This window comes from Pseudorasbora parva, chromosome 12, assembly GCF_024679245.1.
Source record: "Pseudorasbora parva isolate DD20220531a chromosome 12, ASM2467924v1, whole genome shotgun sequence".
NCBI classification, from domain to species: Eukaryota; Metazoa; Chordata; class Actinopteri; order Cypriniformes; family Gobionidae; genus Pseudorasbora; species Pseudorasbora parva.
Window position 1 is genome coordinate 41251007 of NC_090183.1, and position 20184 is coordinate 41271190.

At 38.0% G+C, this 20184-nt stretch overlaps 1 protein-coding gene across 1 annotated transcript in view; it reads left to right on the plus strand.

The window, feature by feature from the left end:
- Positions 1 to 20184, plus strand: part of tafa3a (TAFA chemokine like family member 3a) — a 172265-nt gene that overhangs the window by 116614 nt on the left and 35467 nt on the right. Inside the window, exon 4 of the mRNA XM_067460324.1 lies at positions 5475 to 5587. Coding sequence (XP_067316425.1) covers positions 5476 to 5587 — 112 coding nt within the window. The 5' untranslated portion in view covers position 5475. The remainder of the gene's footprint in view (positions 1 to 5474; positions 5588 to 20184) is intronic.

The window sequence follows — 20184 nt, forward strand, 5'->3', positions numbered from 1 at the left end:
TAATAAGGTTTCATTAGTTAACATGAATGTTAACAGAATGAACAATATATATATATATATATATATATATATATATATATATATATATACACATATACATATACATATATATATATATATATATATATATACATATATATATATATATATATATATATATATATATACATACATATATATATATATATATATATACATACATACATACATACATACATACATACATATATAAATAATTTATTAGTCTCAATTAATGTTTATTTCTTTACTAGTACATATTTTAAAAAATATGATTTGTTTACATTAATTAATGCACTGTGAACTAACATGAACAAACAATGAACAGCTGTGATTAATAACTAATGTTAACAAAGATGAATAAATACTGTAACAAAAGCATTCCTCATTCTTATTCATGCTAATTAATACATGAACTAAATGAGTCCTTATTGTGAAGTATTACCATATTAATATTATAAGCATTTATATTAAATCTTACTGACCCCAAATGATTTAACAGTAGTGTGCACAGCACGCAAATGTTTGTTCTACTGTTTGAAACCTCATTTACCGATGTGTAATGCATACTGCTTCACATATTATTTTAAAAATCGTAGGCACTATACAGTACTGACCACAATAATAGTGAACTTTTTGACCGCCTCTTATCATACACTGTATTAGATGATATTTTTTGAGGATTTGATTGGACCACATGAGGGCTTGTCAAAGGCTACGTTGTTTGTTTCTCAGCACGTTCGGAATGCAATTGAATTGTTCTGCCCTTAAACCAAAACATGTCCGCTTAGGAAAGCGCTGTTGCACGCCTGGGTTTGTTAGGAAAAAAACATTCTGACCTCTTTGGCTCCTATTTACCCACGTCTCTCTTCAATCAATACGTGCAAGCCCTTTGGGTGCATGCAGGGCGACGTCAGCTATTTACAGTGTGTGTGTTTTCAATACTTCAACTCCAGTGACTTGTCAACGACCTCATAAGCTTGTGAACCCCATCGGCTTTATGTGGTTATTGCGGGCAGAGAGGCTAATTGTGCTTATGGGTGGGAGAGAGAAAGCACGAGGGAAAGAGAAAGAAAAGAGGCTGGGTTGATGAATGATACTTATGAAGCTCTGACAATGCGTGCAAAAACTTGAATGTTCTAATCGAATTTTAAAAAGCACACATTTCATATTTTAGTGCTGTTTGCTAAGGCAATCATCACTGTTGTTATTTCTCGTAGGAGTTAGGAGTCTGTTGTAGTTTGTGTAATGGACACGAATGTTACGTTACCTCAGATTGTGTGGCTTGTTGAGGAGAGGTGTTATTTCTTTTCTGGGTGATCAGACTTGACATTTTTCAACTGGCGAACAATTAAAATGGAAAACTGTACAGTGAAGCAAAAACTTACAACTCTCTAGAAACAGCATTCTAAATGAAATGTACTTTACCAACTGCATAACAACAGCCTACCAGCAACACTAATATAATGCTTCAAACCCTCAACAAACAATGTCTGTATCCCAGTAGAAAATCCATCATCAAGCATCATGTCAGCAACCACATTTAGGCTTGCTCGAAACCACCCAGAACACCTTAACGATTGCATAGGAACACGCTGACAAGCGTTCAGAACACCCAGCAGCATTCTTGCAACTAGAGCTGCACGATAAATCATTAAAAGATCACAATCTCGATTCAAACACCCACACAAATCTCATTCCTGAATCACAAGGATTTGCCTGTGTCTATTAAACTTTTGACAAAATCACAGCGAAACATTCAAGTCTGCCAAAGCAGTTATCATGTGTAGGTATGAACAGTTAAAGGGATATCATGTCAATAATTCCTCACCCTCATGTCGTTCCAAACCTATAAGACATCCGTTCATCTTCAGAACACATATATTTGATAAAATCAGAGAGCTTTCTGACCTCCGACAGACTGCAACGTTATTAACACTTTCAAGGTCCAGAAAGGTGGTGAAGTTGTTAAAATAGTCCATGTGACTGCAGTGGTCACGTCATAACGCCAGCTCCTACATCAGCTTCACACGCATCGGCCAATACAGAGCTGCTGTTCCATTCTCGACGCTTCATAACATTTTGGTAGAACATGGACTATCTTAATAATGTCTTTACTACCTTTCTGGACCTTGAAAGTGGTAATAAAGTTGCAGTGTAATGAGGGTCAGAAAGCTCTCGGATTTCATCAAAAATATCTTATTTTGTGTTTCGAAGATGATGTCTTACAGATTTAGAATGACATAAGTAAGGTAAACTAACCCTTTAATGAAACAAGTTAAAGGGTTAGTTCACCCAAAAATGGCAATTAAAACAATTATTTTATGACCCAACAAGAACAGTTTAAAAAAAAAACAAAATAACGACTTATATAGTGATGGCCAGTTTCAAAACACTTCTTCCTGAAGCCTTAGAGCTTAATGAATCAGCGTATCGATTCTTGATTCAAACTGCTGAAATCACGTGACTTTGGCGATCCGAACCGCTGAGTCGATACAGATACACTGATTTATAACAGTTCAAAGCTTTGTTTTGAAATTGGCCATCACTAAAAGTCATTATTTAGTTTTTATTTTATTTTTTGCGCACAAAAACTATTCTCATTGCTTCATAAAATGATTGTAATGAGATGGGCTTTTTAACTAACCTTTTATGGGTCTTGAGAGAGGAAATGACATTGGTGTAAGTGAAGGCCTTTCTGAGCCATCATGTTCTTACGGGTGTCAAACGACATGAGGATAAGTAATTAATGACAGCATTTTCATTTTTGGGTGAACTAATAACCCTTTAAGTATTTATGAGAAAGTCATTGAATCATTCTTTTTTTTTTTATAATTCAGATTAATACAACTTTTTACATAGACTTTTTTGTCAGAACATTTTGTCAGAACCTCTGGTAATTTTGATTTTATTTTGTTGGTTGTAGTTGGTTGTTCAGAATCATGGGAGAATCACAAAATGATTCTGATTGATGATTGAAATGATCATGATTCTCAATTTATCCAGAATCGTGCAGCTCTACTGGCAACCACTCAGAACTTTCTAGCATCCACATAGTGACATTTTAAGTCACTCTGAGTTTGAAACGCTTTGGGAACCGCATTACAAATGACTAGCAAAGCCCTAGCAATCATGGTTTGTTTGTTTATGCGACCGTTCATTTTGATAATTTTGCAAACATCATGGGAACGGTACTTTTGAATGTTCTCTGAACGTTCTGAAACGGTTAGTAACGTTTAAAAATGTTAGAAGAACATCCAACCAAACTTTACAGGTAAAAACGTTTCATAAGAGGCATAAGTAAAAACATCTTGAAAACATGATTAAAGACCAGATGACTTTGAACAAAGATTCGGGAAGAACATTTGTTCATAACATTGAGAGAAAGTTGCCACAACATTAGCCAGAGTTATGTGCACTACTAGTTTCCTAGAAACGCCTTGACAACCACCAAAACACCCTGGAAACTGCCTTGCAATTGAATAGCAAATCCCTGGCAACGGTCTCGAAATCCCCAGTGATTGCATAGTCACACTCTGGCATCCAGTCAGACGTCTGTTAGCTGCATAGGAATGCCCTGGCAAACACCCAGAACACCCTACACCGTGGCAGTCAGTTTTTAATGGGCAAGCACTTCTCTAGAAATCTATTATAGCTTGTATGTATATATATATATACGCTGTGTTCATTAATGTCATTTTTTGTCTTGCAAAATGCATCTGAGGGCTTTTTCTCTAATCAAATGGTACTAATTCAGAGAAAACGGCTGCCTTAATCAAAACCTCAAATTGGGTTATTGGTATGCTTCTGCTGCGGGCATAAAACCAAACCAATGGTTCTTTTAGTGTAGTGTAATGAAGGACAGGGAAACCTCCAGAGTCTGACTTACTGCTGAACATATGCAGAAAAGCTTCACAGTCTCTGCCAAACATGCAGGCTCACAGTCCCTCACATGGAGCCCGCCTTTGCTGTAATTTGAGGAGAGATGCTGGCACAAGACATGAAAAGATGCCTGTGATACTGCTGTTGTCCCCCCTTCACAAGTATAAGACAAGCTTGGCATGTCGGCACGATGATTGCTTTTGTGTGTTCTGGTCTCTCCGGACCCCTCAAAGACAGAGAGGGAATTACTGGCCTGCAGCCTCTGATAGTATATCAAGATTACGGCGCTTTCCAGACAAGAGCGGACCACCGCCAAAGAGCGAGATTGTGTCACTTGCTAACACATTTGAAGGATGGCTGATATTTGAGGAAATTAATGGCTGGTTGGATTCGTGTCTGCCGCGTTCTAAACGATTTCGCATTTTGAGGATTTATGGGTCATGTTGTGCTTTGGAGTCATTTGTTTGACTGACTGTATTTCAGAACAAAATAGAATATTTGATCTGACATTTAAATGGTAAATGGTCTATTTTCTGGGTGTTTAAGGCAATTAGGGGGAAACTGAATAAGGGGTTGTTTGCCAAATGGTGTAAAATGAGAATGTTTCCGTACAGAAAGATAGCATGGTATTACATTAAAACAAAACAAACATAAGTTGCCGTTTCATGTAACCATTTGTCACTTGACCAAACGTCCTGTTTTCCCAAGACATGTCCAGTTTTCAAGTCCTGTCCTGGCCATAATGTAACAATTTTCTATCAATACAGAGGGGGCATGCATTTAAATGTATTCAATTTAATAAGGAGTCTTTGAGTAAACTTTAAGTTTCATTTGAGTATCTCATTGCCAGGCCGAGTGTCGGTTGGTTTTCGGTAATCAAAATATGGTCACCCTAACTTATAGACAATAAATACCGCAACCATAAGTGCCTTACAGTGCTTGCACACACCTGAATTTTGGCTAGAAAAATCTGCTTCCACCCAAACACATCCTGACCTTTTGTGACAACATGCCCCAATAGTTTACACAATGTAATGTAGACATGCATTTACTGTTAAGCTGCTTTGAAACTATACGACTTGTGAAAAGAGCCATACAAATAAACGTGAATCGAATTGAATTGGATATGGTGTATATATTTGAATAATATATAAGGTGAATATTTCAGTTAAATTAAAAAAGATCAAATATTATAGGTAATGCAACAAAAAAAGGAAATATAGCATACAAAAATATCAAACCACTGTTTTGGCTAATAAATATTGTAATTAATAAATTGAATTACATATGACAACATTTCCCAATACAACAATGATAAAGATGGTGTCTCTATTATATTGAGGTTGCCTGAATATGTTATGGTTAATGAGATAGAGCCCTTGTGACAAGTAGTCCCGTTAATATCAGCGTACCGTTGTATTAACATTTGATAGCGTTACTAATCCATGTTGCTTTCCATGTGTTTGATGGAGTATATAAGATAAATTAGCTGTTTACCGACTGTTATTTCCCATATGTCATTGAATCATATGTTAGTAATTGCCTCAATGTTTTGTGTGTGTGTGTGTTTGTAGGATGCGGGAGAGGGAACTGCAGCGTGTGGGCAGGAGATTGCTGCTGTTGGGCATCTGTCTGCTATCTCTCTGGGGTCAGCTGAGCCTGGCCTCAACACACCGCAGCCATATTGGTGAGTTGCATGCAAACATATAAACATTTACACATTAAGCATCAGAAACGATCCACTCAGATATTGCCCTCTCGACTGCTGCATTTTATCATAGAATGAGCTTGGTTCCCAGGCTCTCATGTCCATTCATAGACAACTGTTGCCTTGTTTTTTTTGAGGTTGAACAACCTTGTGTCGCTTGTTTTCGAAACCATCTGCAGAAATAATACTCCAGTTGGTATAAGATTGAATGAAAGCAAACAAAAGAGCTAAGCTTGATTTCTCACATTGGAGATGCAAGCTGCTAAATATTCCATATGTTCCTCTTTCTAAGCTTTTTACGTGTGTCTGAGTTCATGATTTATGGTTCATTAAAGTTCATCAACTTTGTCAAAAAATTTGTCTCATTTTGTTTCTTCTGAAGCAAACAGAGACAAAGTAAGCTATACAATAACAACAACAATTATCATTGTTACCAAATAATAAAATAATATTACAATTTTCAAATTTTCAGTGTAAAAATGAAGAATTTTATTTTATTTTACAGTACAATACAACACTTGTTTTATTTTATTTTACATTTAGCCATCAAGCTTTTATTCTGGCTGAAAACTGCAGGAAAACTTTAAAGCTTCCATTTTGTAGACAACTGCTGGTTTTTAAACAGTTCTCATTACAAATGGGTTAGCACACACATTTAACATAAATTTGACGAATGCTTGCTTTTAAAAAAACACTGTGCCGCTTTTAACTCTAAAACACGCAGCGCATGTATTCATAATTAAGCTGCAACCTTTGCCATTTGATGTGCTGAAAAAAAATGGTGTTGTTAGTTTTACTTTTACAATTTTCACTCGGAAACTAATATATATATATATATGTATATTAGGGGTGTAACGGTTCACAAAATTCACGGTTCGGTTCGATACGATACACTGGTGTCACGGTTCGGTTCGGTACGGTTCGGTATGTTTTAGATACAGCAAAAAGAAAAAATTGGCAGATAAATTACCTTTTTTAATAAAACTAACAAAGTATGGATTTTTTTTTTTTACATTGAACAATGATGGAGTTATACTTTACCCATCTTCTATGTAGTTACAGGAATAAGACATTAGCTCTTTACATTAGCTCTCTTCACACTTTTTTCACACACTACTGCTTCTGTCATCCCCCAAATCCTCACTTGTTTGACTCTCAAGGGGGCGTGTCTGAAGAACGTGGCTGTTCAGCTCCCATTCATCGGTAATGTAATGTGCCGTTACAGTCAGGTAGCTTTGTGTAGCCCTTGACATCCAGCCTGTTGTCAGAGCAACCGCTGTTGCTTTGGCCAATTGGTTCTCTGTTTGTGCTTTTGTTTTTTGGGACAAAGCAGGAATTACTGGCTGAAATGGGCTCGTGAAGGAACATTGTAACGGGGCTCAATTACTTTAAGCATGTTCTTAAAACTCTGTCTGCAGTGCGTATACGGTGCGTTTTGCACTGCGTATGCGGTGCAGGAGCTGCACACCCTGTTGTGCTTTCAAATATGCTGCGTTTGCAGTCCGCAACCGTTAACATGGGTACGGAAAAAATACGCACCGCATAGACTGCGCACTGCAGACGGAGTTTGTGTGAAAATGGGCGTAAGGTCTCATACCCGCGGCTATAAATGGGCCACTCGCCACGGTGATGTCTTTTGCCATTTGAATAAGTTGGAAATGTCTGTCTTAATGCTGCGGGGATAGTTTGTGGCTGTTTCTCCTTTTTATCGTCTTGTTGTCGGCGTAAATGAGTTGACATGGCATTAATTATTCCCGCTGCTGTACCATCATGTAGCAAATGCGACATAGCCTACCGTTGTTTTTTTATCCATCACTCTTGCCAACACCATCATAGCTTACAAAGAATCCAAAGTTCACCCAAACACCAGACCCGTTGGTTATTGGAGGATCTTCTATTTCTGGTTTGTTAAACGCAATAGCCATTTTGCCACGAGCATTCAGCGCGTAGCCTACTGAGTAAGCGAGCACCTGACTGAGCAGCCTAAATCATATTTGGTGTTTTTTTTTTTTTTTTCACTTCGGCGGTGTCAGGGGCATTGCCTGTTATGTCGTTTTGGTTATTGTTGAACGCATGTTATTATATGTCACACACTTTTTTATTTTTCCAAATCTAATTAATTAGTCCGAGAACCGTTCGGTACATAATGCGTACCGCGTACCGAACCGAAAGCCTCGTACCGAACGGTTCAATACGAATACGCGTATCGTTACACCCCTAATGTATATATATTATATATTATTGTAGAGTGTAATTGCACTGAGCCACTAAGCATTACGGTTTTATTTCAATTGTGGTCTGACCCCTAGATCTGTTCTCCATTTGAGTCCCTGTTTGATCTCCATTTACTCTGGTCTTGGAGAAACCATTGAGATGTTAAAGTGATAACTTCTGTGATTTCTCTTTCGGAAGTCCCTCAGATGGGAGTGCAGCGTTAGGTCAGTGGCAGGCCAACAGGGGTGCCAGAGGAGAAGGTGTCAGGCTTGTCACTGAAATCTCATTGTAAGGAGAAAATGACAAAGTGAAGGAGAAGGAGAACCTTGGGCAAAAGGTGGAAGATGTGAATACACATCACAATAATGAGACCCCGTCCACAGGGGCCAAGTGGCAAACAGTGGTGGACCAGGAGCCAAAAGAGAAAGTTGTGTTTGAGCACATACAAACGCAGACATTAGCTGTATTAGCTGTGTATATCCTGGTGAGGCTGTGTCTTCCTTTCACCGCGTTCGCCGAAACCCACTGGGGACAAAGCCAAGCAACAGCGACAATTAATCTCCTGTTATCAAGTCAAAGGCCGACTCTAAATAAGATCATGCAGCTTTTCAGGCATGGCGACAAAGATAGCAACAAGTTTAGGAGGCCCCATCCTTCTCCCGGCGGATGTGTACGTGCGGCGTGTCGGAGGTAGAAAGGGTGATTGATTACAGTGCGAGTTGCCCAATCATTCACCCTGTGGTGGGGAGAGAGTGGCTTTCCACCCGATGCCGGTTCCTCGGCTCTGGGCTAGCACAGAACTAATCACAGAGTAACTCCCAGTGGCTCGGGGAGGTCAGGCCAAGGTGTTACCCAGTAAACAAACCTCTTTAGCCTTGCTGTTTAAGGGAAGTGTGGGCCTCCTGCTGCTTTGGAGAGTCAACCTCTCAGAACACCCTTAAGAGAGCACAGATCAGCCCAATAACACCTCAGGGACAACAGCAATGCCAGGCCTCATTAGTTAGTCATGAGAGAGAGAGGGAGAGGGAGAGGAAGAGGGTAACGTTCGGAGGAAGAAGGAAAGATATGGCATGAGATGAAAAAACAGGCTGGGGAAATGAGAGAAAATCTGGCAAATTCAATAAATAAAAGCATAAAACCTTGCAGAAATGCTATAAGGTCCTAGTTGTTCCTAATAAAGGTAGATGCTCAAAGGTTGGTCTTTTATATTTTAGGAAATATTTGAGATCTGTCTCAGTTCTCAATTTCGATGTATCGCTCCTAAAAAAAATTTCTAGATATTCACATTGTTGTTTTAAACGTGGCTAATATCATGAACTGACCCGCACGCACAAAAGAACGATAAAAAGACGTCACGCAGCACGCTGTCATACGGAAGTAAACACAGAGGACATTAAAGTCATTACGCGTTTATTTATAGTGTGATTTGATGCGGAAGCCAGCAAATTTATGCACATAATTTCACAATATAAAATCACTATATAGAAAGAAAAAGATGAGGATGAGACAAAAAGAGAGCATAGTTTTTCAACATTTATTATGGGAGTTCTCATGTTTTTATTGTATTTAGAGCTGTCCCCGTGATCCTTGCAAGTTCTGACACATCACTGTCCTTTACGGACTGCTTTTTCGTCTAAATAACTCTAGGTATGTCAAATCTTTGAAGTGACTCCCATGAGTGCAGAATTATGACAAATGATGATCTAGAGGGATGTAGAAGTCACATATGACTGCTCAGACTGAGGTCGCATTGCAAAACATTTGACCTGTATCGGATTTAGGACCACATATTGGGCCTGTTTACACCTGGTCACTTCATGCATTTATACTGATCAAATATATATATTATATATATATATGATTTTCAAAATCCTTTGCGAATGTCCCTTGTCAGACTGTACGAACATGATCGCCATGTCACACTGTAAGATCTCAGTTGGCATTAATGTCAGACTGCACGATAGTTTAGGCGCGGTAAAAACAGACGCGCGCAAGAAATCTCACCCGGAGTTTTATATCATCAATGAATGATATAAAATGATGTTCAGTGACAAATGATGTTCAGTGACAATGAGCTGCATTACACGCGGGACTGAAATGCTGGCTACAAATACATTTCTAGCTCTCGTTTTGGTCATAGTTTGTCTTGAAAAACCGAGATATTTGACTGTCGTCGTAGGAGAAGTCACACTGCAGGATTGTGTGCCAAATCTTCTGACACTGCCAGAATTTCGTCTGAGGTAAAATTTGATCGCAGCGCTCGTTAATCGGCTGCCGGTGAACATGTCAAACTAACGACCAAAGACGTCAGATTTTAGCCTAGGATCTGAGGAATCTTTTAGGATTTGCTAAATTTGTCCCAGACGGCCAAATCGTGGCCAAAATCGCACAGTGTGCACCCGGCTTTAGTCACATAATTGTGTCTCTGCTAAATAGGTATAAATCTGATCTTAAATTCCTGCGCTATATGCAGATTTAATACTTTCACTTTTTATTTTCTTGCTCATCAGCTAATTTTAAAATCAAAGACTGCAATAGGAAAGTGGGCAACGGCACTGGTAAGATCATTTAGTTTTGTTACTATTAACGAAGATGATTGTGTGTTGAGCATCTGCGACTTTCGGTTTTATTTGTGGTAGTTCGTGCATTGGCTTGACATGTCATATAGTCTAAAACACTCTCTCACGTTTTTATTGTTTAGCATTGTTGGGATGAGTAAAACTGACGTGTGGTTTCAACATCCTGATGCATTTAGACTTTTGACTTTTGATTTAGACACCCTGACTTTTTTTTGACTGGAATGCCCAGACCACCTCCTGAAGTGGTTTGAGTGATCTGATTTAAATCTGTCTCAAATGCATTTCAAAGGGCATTTACACCTGGTCTATTCACAAACGGATAGCTATCCGTTCAGAGAAAGCGCATGAAGTGACCAGGTGAGAATAGGTCCATTGAAGTGGCCCAAATTAGAATCGAAAAGATCAGATTCCATGTGGTTTGTGCTGTTTACACTGACATGAGAGAAACTCATCTGAGTCACAAATGAGCCACAAAAAATTAAATAAAAGCTTTTGGCCACATTTACCTGCAGTCTGAATGTAGCCTTTGTTTTAAAAATGTGTTGAAAATGCAATGCAAAATCCTTTTCCTTATTGATGTTTTGTCCCCAGTAAAAATGTCTTAACATCATATAATAAATAAATCCCAATAAAATCCCTTGAGAGCAAAAAACAATCAAAGAATAAAATAATATTTTTCAGACAATATAACTTTTTATAATTACACTTTCCTTAACACATTGGCAAACATATTTTCAATAGTTTGTGAGCTTTGTTTAAAACAAGACAAAAATAATGTTCAATGTGCTTGACGGAAAAAAGCTGTTACAAAAAATGCTACGATCATACTATTGAAAAATGATGTTAAGTTGGTGCCATTGTTAATTGTGCTCCTTATTAACTCTGGAATATAGTATTTCCTTTTCATAGATACAAATGAGGCAACTTTTGACATACAGTAAAGTAAGATCTAAAATCCATCCTAAAATGACTTTTAATCTCCTTTAAAACACAATTTGATCAAGTGGTATTCACTAGATTTCACACGTCATACGAGATTGCTCAAAGGCAAGGACTTAACTCTATGTATGTTGCTGAAAGATCCCCCTTTTGCTTAAACATATTTTATTAGACTGTCCCATTTTCGATGCAAATGGACAACATTTTTATGTAGTAAGGGACTTGTTTAGAAAGAGTTTTAGAAAGAGTACCAGAAAAGGTTTTAGAATTTGAATAACATGGAAAACATCTTGTATAATATTAATTACTGTATTTGTCCTTTTGTTTGTCTTTTCATTTGATTTCTTTTTATTAAACACTTGTATTTTTTAACTTGGTTTTTGCCATTAAGATGCAGACATGGCATTTCAAAGCTATTCTTCTACTACAGTAAGAGCTGTAAAATCAGCATTGATATTGATAGCTTTGATCATTTGGTCTTGGAAGAATTTGTTGGGGAATAGGCCTAGTTTATATTGAAATTTCTGACTTTTGATTACAGACTTGTCTTAGCATATCTCAACTCAGTTTGTGAAACTCAAAGCGATATGTTAAAAATGTCCCATTTGGTCTCAGTTAATCTTATTGCTCTTCATGAGAAACAATTGAGATTATTTATATGATGTTTATGTCCTGTTGATCTTGAAGATGCTGATGCATCAATATAAAATCTCCCCATAGAAATGCATAGCGCAATAAGCTCTCTTGCTATTGATTAGACAGACTGTTTCCCTCCTCTTCTCTTTAAATAGATTCGTCTGTCTTCATATTAATACACAGCAATCAAGCATTTTCTGATTTGTTAGTCAGTAGCTGCAGGGGGAGATTCTGCAATGCATGTTGGAATAATGGAGGCGTGAAAATCACATTGCTAGAGCTGATTATCAGATTTCATCTGACAGCTGGTCTCTTTTCTTCAGATACAGGGCTTGAAGTGATACGCCACGCAGGTCATAAAGTTACAGCTGTAACTGGTTCTGGAATAGTGTTCTCTTGATGCTAAGATGAAATATGGCCCCAAACTGAATTTAATATTCGATGAGATCATCAAACAAGGTTAACTTGCCCATACACACTCACACTTTAACACTTGGACTTGGATAATTACCTTCTTTGTCCAGAATAATAATGGATGACATAATTTGTTAGCATGGTGTGGTTAGCCCCTTCTAGACTTCACTACTCATACCTCGCTTGAGGTATTATACGGTTGTTAAGGCTGACGTCATGCGGCAGCGCTTCCGGGTCCAAACGCGCTATCTTATCCACAAGAAAAACTACAAACGGTGCTAATATACACACACAATGTGGTGTAATACTACAAAAAAAGCAATAATCATAACCTTTTTCTCCATACCAAAATTCCAGATGGCCAGACAGTGATTCATCTTTTTTAAATCGTTAAAATATTAATGTATGTGACGCTGTGAGCACAGAGACTGTTGTGTAGACTGTAAGTATTTAAAATGTTAAACTTTTTTAAACGTTTGATGTTTAATATAAATAAATAGCGCTCATAAACGGGCGTCAATGGCATTCTCAAGTGAAACGAGTTGAGGCTTGGACCCAGAAACGGCGTTCCTTACGTCACGACTTAACAAGCGGATGGAGCTTCTTGGCTGATATTATAAATGACATGAGGTTTCCTTGCTGGAATTTGTTCAGGAGGTAAATTTAACTTTAAACATTTTTAAATAATAAAGATATATTTGCTGAAATGTTGGCTGGCTTTTCACAGACTGCAGAATTTAGAGTGTGCTTGTATTCTACCAGGGAAATCGTGCATGCCTCCGTGCACTTTGTGTGTAGAATATCGAAGCTATAGCTTATACCACTGAAAGATAGGAGGAAGAGATCTCAGTTTTTGGACTGTGACTTTTGTTGCCTGCCTCTTTGTTTCCTCTGGGATAGATAGATAGATAGATAGATAGATAGATAGATAGATAGATAGATAGACAGACAGACAGACAGACAGACAGACAGACAGACAGACAGACAGACAGACAGACAGACAGACAGACAGACAGACAGACAGACAGATAGATAGATAGATAGATAGATAGATAGATAGATAGATAGATAGATAGATAGATAGATAGATAGATAGATAGATGGGATATATGGATGGAGATAGACAAACTAGATATATAGATCTAATACTGCTTTAATACTGTTTAAAAAGCCTCTCATGAGTGAGCAGAGGCTGATATTGATAATTTTTTGGTCTCTACATAATTAGCTTGAGCATAATTAGCATGATTAGCAAACCATATTGTTATTTATTACCACAATATTTTGTGTCCCTTTTAAAAAGCGGTATGTAAGTAAAATTGAACGGACATTTTATTAATTGTTGAGTGGGCGATAGTAAAGCTTTAATAAGTGTGCCCAAACTGCACTGGAACTGTAAGTATATCATTTTAAGCAAACCTATAGCAACAGTAATAATCAGTTTACATTCAACATATTAAGCCCTGCTTTTTGTTTCAAGTCATATGTCATTATAACTCATTTGACTTTTCAAACAGAGCTCATACACCCAGCTTTTACCCATGACTAGCTTCTCATTAGTAGCCATTGCGACTTCCTGGCGGTCAGTCTTTGACTGAGCAACATGATTTCTTCTATTTTGGGCACAATAAAAGGGGATCATAATGATTTTAACTGACGGCGGCAATTAGCAGAGAATTGCTGACAGCGGTCTAGCAGGCCACCCTGAGAACAGTGTGTTAACATCGCCATCATGAAGCCTTTAAAATGACTCACTAAAGGCTCACATTTATGTGTTCTAGGATCCTACAATTTTGGCCATTCATTTTGAGTGTGACAGTGTTTTTTTAAGGTTATTTTTACACTTGAACTTTGTCAGTGGGCTTAACCTTTATCTGCTTTATTGAAGAGTGCATGTCAAGTATTATTACTATATTGAAAGTAATATTGCCTGGTAAGGCTAAACAAGGAATCAGTTGATTTTGGGTGCACAGATTGCATTTTAGATTTCACTCCTTTAACTGCGGCACTATGATATTGCAGGCTATTTTTTTCCCAAGGTTCGTTTGCACAACTCTTAGTAGAGTCGCATTTCATGATTTGAGCACGGTTATATTTTCACCCAGCTGAGGATATGTCTGGAGACTCAATATTTCTCTCTGAACTCTAATAAGGAATTCCTTGCTGTTATTACTAGAACAGATTGATGGCCCCAGATCGTAAATTAAAGATATTTGCTTTAATAACTGTCCCTTTGAAACTACCCACTCAATAAGTGCAAGTAATAATACGATATCAATCCTGCAAGACATTTACGAGCAGACATCCTTCGCAAAAGGAGATGAGGCGAGAGAACTATTGTGAGAACTATCTGCTCCAAAGGTTTTGCTGATTTCTTGGGTTGTTGGTTCCCTCTCTGTCGTCATTGGTTTCCACTGCCTCCTCCCTCCACCACGGGTTCTGCTAGACCCTGTTTACACCTGATATTACGATGGTTCTGGTCGATCAGATCACAAGTAGACGAGGGAGACACTTTCTCGTTTACACCTGGGGTTTTAATCCGTCTCTTTTGTCCACTTTCAACCACTTCTGTCCTGATTTCTTTGAGGGGAGGGTAAATATTATAGACCTTTTCAGATATTTGGATCTAATGCACAAAATAAGCTCACGCAATTTACAAATGAACACATCCAGAGAAAACAGAAAAAAAGTTTCTGCTCTGAAAGCTGCATGAACACTGTGAGGGTGTGTAAGAAGCTGAGAGAATCCAGTTTGGATTATTTAGTATTTGTACGCACAGGAGGACTTCTCACAAATAATCCCCACCTAATTCACAACACATTCGTAAACATATGAATTTGTTTTTAACATGATTCAGTTAGTGAAATTGGAGTAAGCGGGCCCAAGCAAGAGGGTAGTCATTTGCATAAAACACACCCACACATCTCCATATAAGGGCTTTCCGCATGAGCGTTCCTCACAGCCTTTCACACTCTCGTCAAACTTACTGCTGTTCGTAGACGCACTCTCGCCCGATCCTCAAACAATGCCAAGTGTGCTATTTTCATATCGCAGCTTTTATTACTCTTTAACTATTATGATGGAATGCATTTAAGATTAAATTAAACTGCATTATTTAACAGCCTGATTTTATTAAATTAATTTATATAGGGATTATATAATACAATTAAAGCAACACACTACATTATAATTATAGTCATGTTAGGATGAAATATAACGTAAGTGCTTTATGTGTACGTGTGGTTCCAGTTGTTCCTATATTTTTGCATACATTTAGAATAAATATTATTTTTTAAACTTTTGGTGCATCGTGATTTGTTCTTAAAATCATGCACATTTAAAACACAAATGTGTGCATACGCATGCTTAGTGAATGAGACCCATTGTGCTTGGTGCGTTAAGTTTTCATCTTCATACCACACTTGGGTCTCCAACCAAAGCCATCCTGTCTGGCTCGCGTGCTTCCCAGAATGCTTATACATTAGGTCAGTAGGCGCCTTTTGAGGCCGTTCAAACACATTTGATCATATTAGCGTTATCCGTGACGTCACCTGTAAGTTTCTGAAGAACACATTTTTGAAGCCTTAAGTCAGCCGTACTATCTTGGTATCACGTCACTTCCGGGTATCTAAAATGTATAAAGAGGCTTGACGGGGGTGGAGCCGAGGTGCCTGTTTGCCGAAACCACGCCCACCTAGCTCGACCATAGAGGCAATCCACCTGTCACTCAAACGCCCTTAATTATGGAAAACTTTAAGGCTTTATATAATTTAAATGACTGAGTTTAAACCTCTCTCACAGTTGTCAGGAAGGTTGTATGTATGGGTTGTAAAATTTGTTGTATGGACCAACATTACTTTTTGTACCAGGCTGTAAACATATTTTGTACTTTGGTTGTAAAGTTGCATTTGATGAATTGCAGTTTAAGTCACTTCCGTTTTGGATTAGAGAGACCGTGGGAGGTTGCCGCTTGGTTTACACTTTGCATAATCCACTTGTGATTCTATTGACCAAAACGCACGTCCTAGTTACTCACAATAGGTTATTGGCCAAAGTAAAGTGAGTGTTTAACATTGGTTCTTAATAGAGTGTTTAAAATGACATCAGTCCATGTAGTCAGTTCATAACATCCTAAGATCCATATTTAGTAAATAAGGTAAATTAGCGTGAGAGTGCAATTCCAGAAAAGCGCAGATGGGTGTGGACAGTTCTGTGCGTGATCTACTGACGACACAGACTTAGCCGGATCATTTCCATAATGACCAACACAATCTACCTGTCAGCGTCTGGTTTAAGATGCTTTTTTGGGTGATAAATAATGGCACAAGCTCCAATAAATTGACAAGTGCAAACCTTAGTAAATCTTGCATAATTGATTTAAATACTCTCTTCCCATGAATTTTGCACCTGAAAGGGAAACTGCTACCAATGCAAATGCAATAAGATCAGCCTAAAAAATAATCGTCCACACCTCTTCAGTGCTAATTTTTCACTGCATGTCTGTCTTTAGTAAATCCTGACAGTAGTTTTTTAATGCCAAAAGAGGGTTTGGGCTGGCTCAAGTTGTAAGTAAATCTGGCCCTTAAGTGCCTTTAGAAATTAACTGATATTTGTGGTACACATTTTTGCCAAGAATAATGCTTTTGTCTTCTTTTTGCAGAGTTAAACTGTGTAATCAATAATAATGATAATAATAGTAATGATAATAAATGGTTATTGCATTTTCTTTCTAAAATTATGCATTATTGAATGTTGTCTTAAAGGCATGGTTGCATGCGATTTCACTTTTTAACTTTAGTTAGTGTGTAATGTTGCTGCTTGAGCATAAACAGTATCTGCAAAGTTACAGCGCTGAAAGTTCAATGCAAACGGAGAGATTGTCTTTTAAAGTTATGGCAGTTTATTGCCTACAAAAACGGCCGGTTTGGACTACAACGAGCTTCTTCCGGGTTGGTGACATCATAAACCCTTGCTAGTCTCCGCAGATGTGACTTCTGCCCGTAATGGGAAGGGCCGTGGCATTTCCGGACAACCTGTGCTTGGCACTTCAGCCAATAAAAATACAGGAAACTACATTTGGCCATCTAACCAATCTAAGACCATTGCGTTTTTCTGAGGGATGGGCTTCATAGAAGCAGGAAGCAACCGAGTCGTTCAAAGGACAGTGGAGACAGCGGTGTGGAATAAAGGTCAAATATAAGAAAAATCAAGCGTAACAAAAAAAAAAGAAAAAAAAAAAAGAAGAAGTATTAAGATGTGTTATACTGCACCTCATAAACACAACCAAGCCTAGAAAAAACCACGGAACCACCTCTTTAAACAGAGGTAACTGAATTCAGTTTTATTTCAACAGTTATAAAAGCACCAATATGTTACCACATAAAAAAAAAATGTTCATTGCATTTCTAGTGCTGATTCAACATAGATTCCAGTATTTGTGAAGTCTTGTCCAAACATCCACCTAAAGGGTTGTAACCCATGGATGAAGAATTTTCCTCCATAGACCTATCCATTTACTCGGAAACCATTTGCATGCTAGTGTACCCCTAAAATAAAGCAGACATACAGTACACATTTTAAATTTAAATGTCTTTCTCTTCCTGGAAAATGTACCCAAAAAAAAACGATGACTCATCTTGTACACTGCAATTACATTTTATCCAGCATACAGGGGCCTTTTGAGTCAGAGATGCTTAGAAATGTGAATTACCATGAATCTACATAATAGCACATGTCAGACTAACAATATTCCCTTGAAATTTGTACCAATGAGCCTGAAAGTGTACAAAAAAATTCAAATTGAACAATGCTACTGATTGGTTAAGGGTCTGCGAGCTCCCAGCATGCTTTATTGCAGCATGTGGTTGAGTTGTTGGATTATTGTGCTGAATGAATTACTATTAATTTGTCAGTTAGTTAGTTATTTGTGTCAGTGATATCTTTTGAAGTCTTAAAAAACGAAATATAATAATACAATTTTGACAAGGCCATAATTTGCTCTCAAAAGTGGATCAGTTTTGTTGTGATTAATTTAGCATTCATATGTTACATGCAGTCTAATCCCTGTCTGGTGACCCACACTGACCGGTGATACTACTAGAAAAGTGATGCTGGTTAAATTATGCAAAACAAAATGTTCTGTGTCAGGGAATGATGTGGTGTTTTCACATGTGAATTAATTATGACCAGCAGCTACCAATACAGTAGGTTAATGGCTTTTGAACAGACCTCAGTTAAAGTAATTTAGACTATTAAGAATTCATAATTGTAATATTTCACCTCTGGCTGGCGGCATCTTTGCTCAACACTCATTGTAATTTGGCCGATTAACAGTGAATACTTACGATATTTCACCTTGATTTGAAATGGCACAGTTGAATGAGTCAGAGCTAGTCTGGGAGGGCTTTTGAATGCTTTGTAATGGTGGTTTGGGATGGGAATCTATTGTGGACTTTGGAAAATAACACCAATGGTGTTACATCATATTTTATTTAACAATTTTATTTTTTGGTGAATAATCCTAAAATATTGCACTCAGAGTATAACCTTCAAATCGTACTTTTGAAGAATTGCACCATTACTGAAGAAAAATTCAATTTAAGATTGAAAATTGGTCTGTGGAGTCTGCTCTGTATTTTCTACTGCACAAGAGGAGTGATCAACGGGCATAGTTCAAATGACTGTATGCAATTGGATAGTCCTTCAACAAACCAGACCACAAGAGGTGTGACCACAGGCACCGACCCATCGCTTCTCTATCCGTCATCGTGTTAAACCCGCCAATAGCGCGCCAGGTGGATAAGCCAGTCTGTGATTGGTTCCCGCAAAAGTGTAACAGAAGCAATAGAAATGAACGTACAGGTTTCCAGACTGAGCTGCAGGATGAAATCAAATCATCGGCAGAACAGGCTTACCCAGTCTAGTAAAACAGTCCAGTTAATGTAGCATTTGTTTATTCGGAATATGCACTATATTTTATTATACGATTCTGAATCCGAGAGAGTTGTTTATTTCAGTTCATGGGCTGTTTCCTTTCCACCTCAGTCTGTAGACGACAGCACAGGAAGCTGATTGGTGTTTGTTTGTTACCACGGCAGCATGTGTGATGACATCTCTACTGTCAGTCATGTTTTACAGGCTCAGAGGAGTGTGTGTGTGTGTATGTGTGTGTGTGTGTGTGTGTGTGTGTGTGTGTGTGTGTGTGTGTGCGCACATGTGAGATATAAAACACTACTGACACTTTGAGGGTGGGGACAGCATGCTATTTAGAGCAAACATGACTAGTGAGGCAGGATGCATTCGGAATGAACAAACACGTGGGGAAGCGAACACAGAATTCCCTGCTAGTGGAGCTATTATGCTGAATGTGGCGCCAAAATGACAATACGACATACAAGTAGTATTTGAGCATATTTTAGATCATAATTGAATATATTTTATCAGCTTTGGGAATTGTGGAATAGCTATAATTTGTTGTTGAAGCTATAAAGTAATATCAAACCTGAGCCTTTATGAAGAACTTTGTTGTGTTGAACACATTTCTGTCATTTTGTCTTTTCCTCCTCCATTTATTTTCCAGTAGAGTCAGGTGATTTAATGTGAATGTATGCAAGCTTTTGACCTTGGCTGCTCCCCTAATGGATGGGGAAAGTAACTAAATATTTAAGCTATCATCTTGAAAGCTAGACAAGACAAGACCACAGACAGGCAGGTGTAATAAAAGTCTCAGAACTGAGAAAAGTAGAATTCTCCCCTCCTTCCCAAATGAACTAAAAAGCAGCCAGGGCACAATTG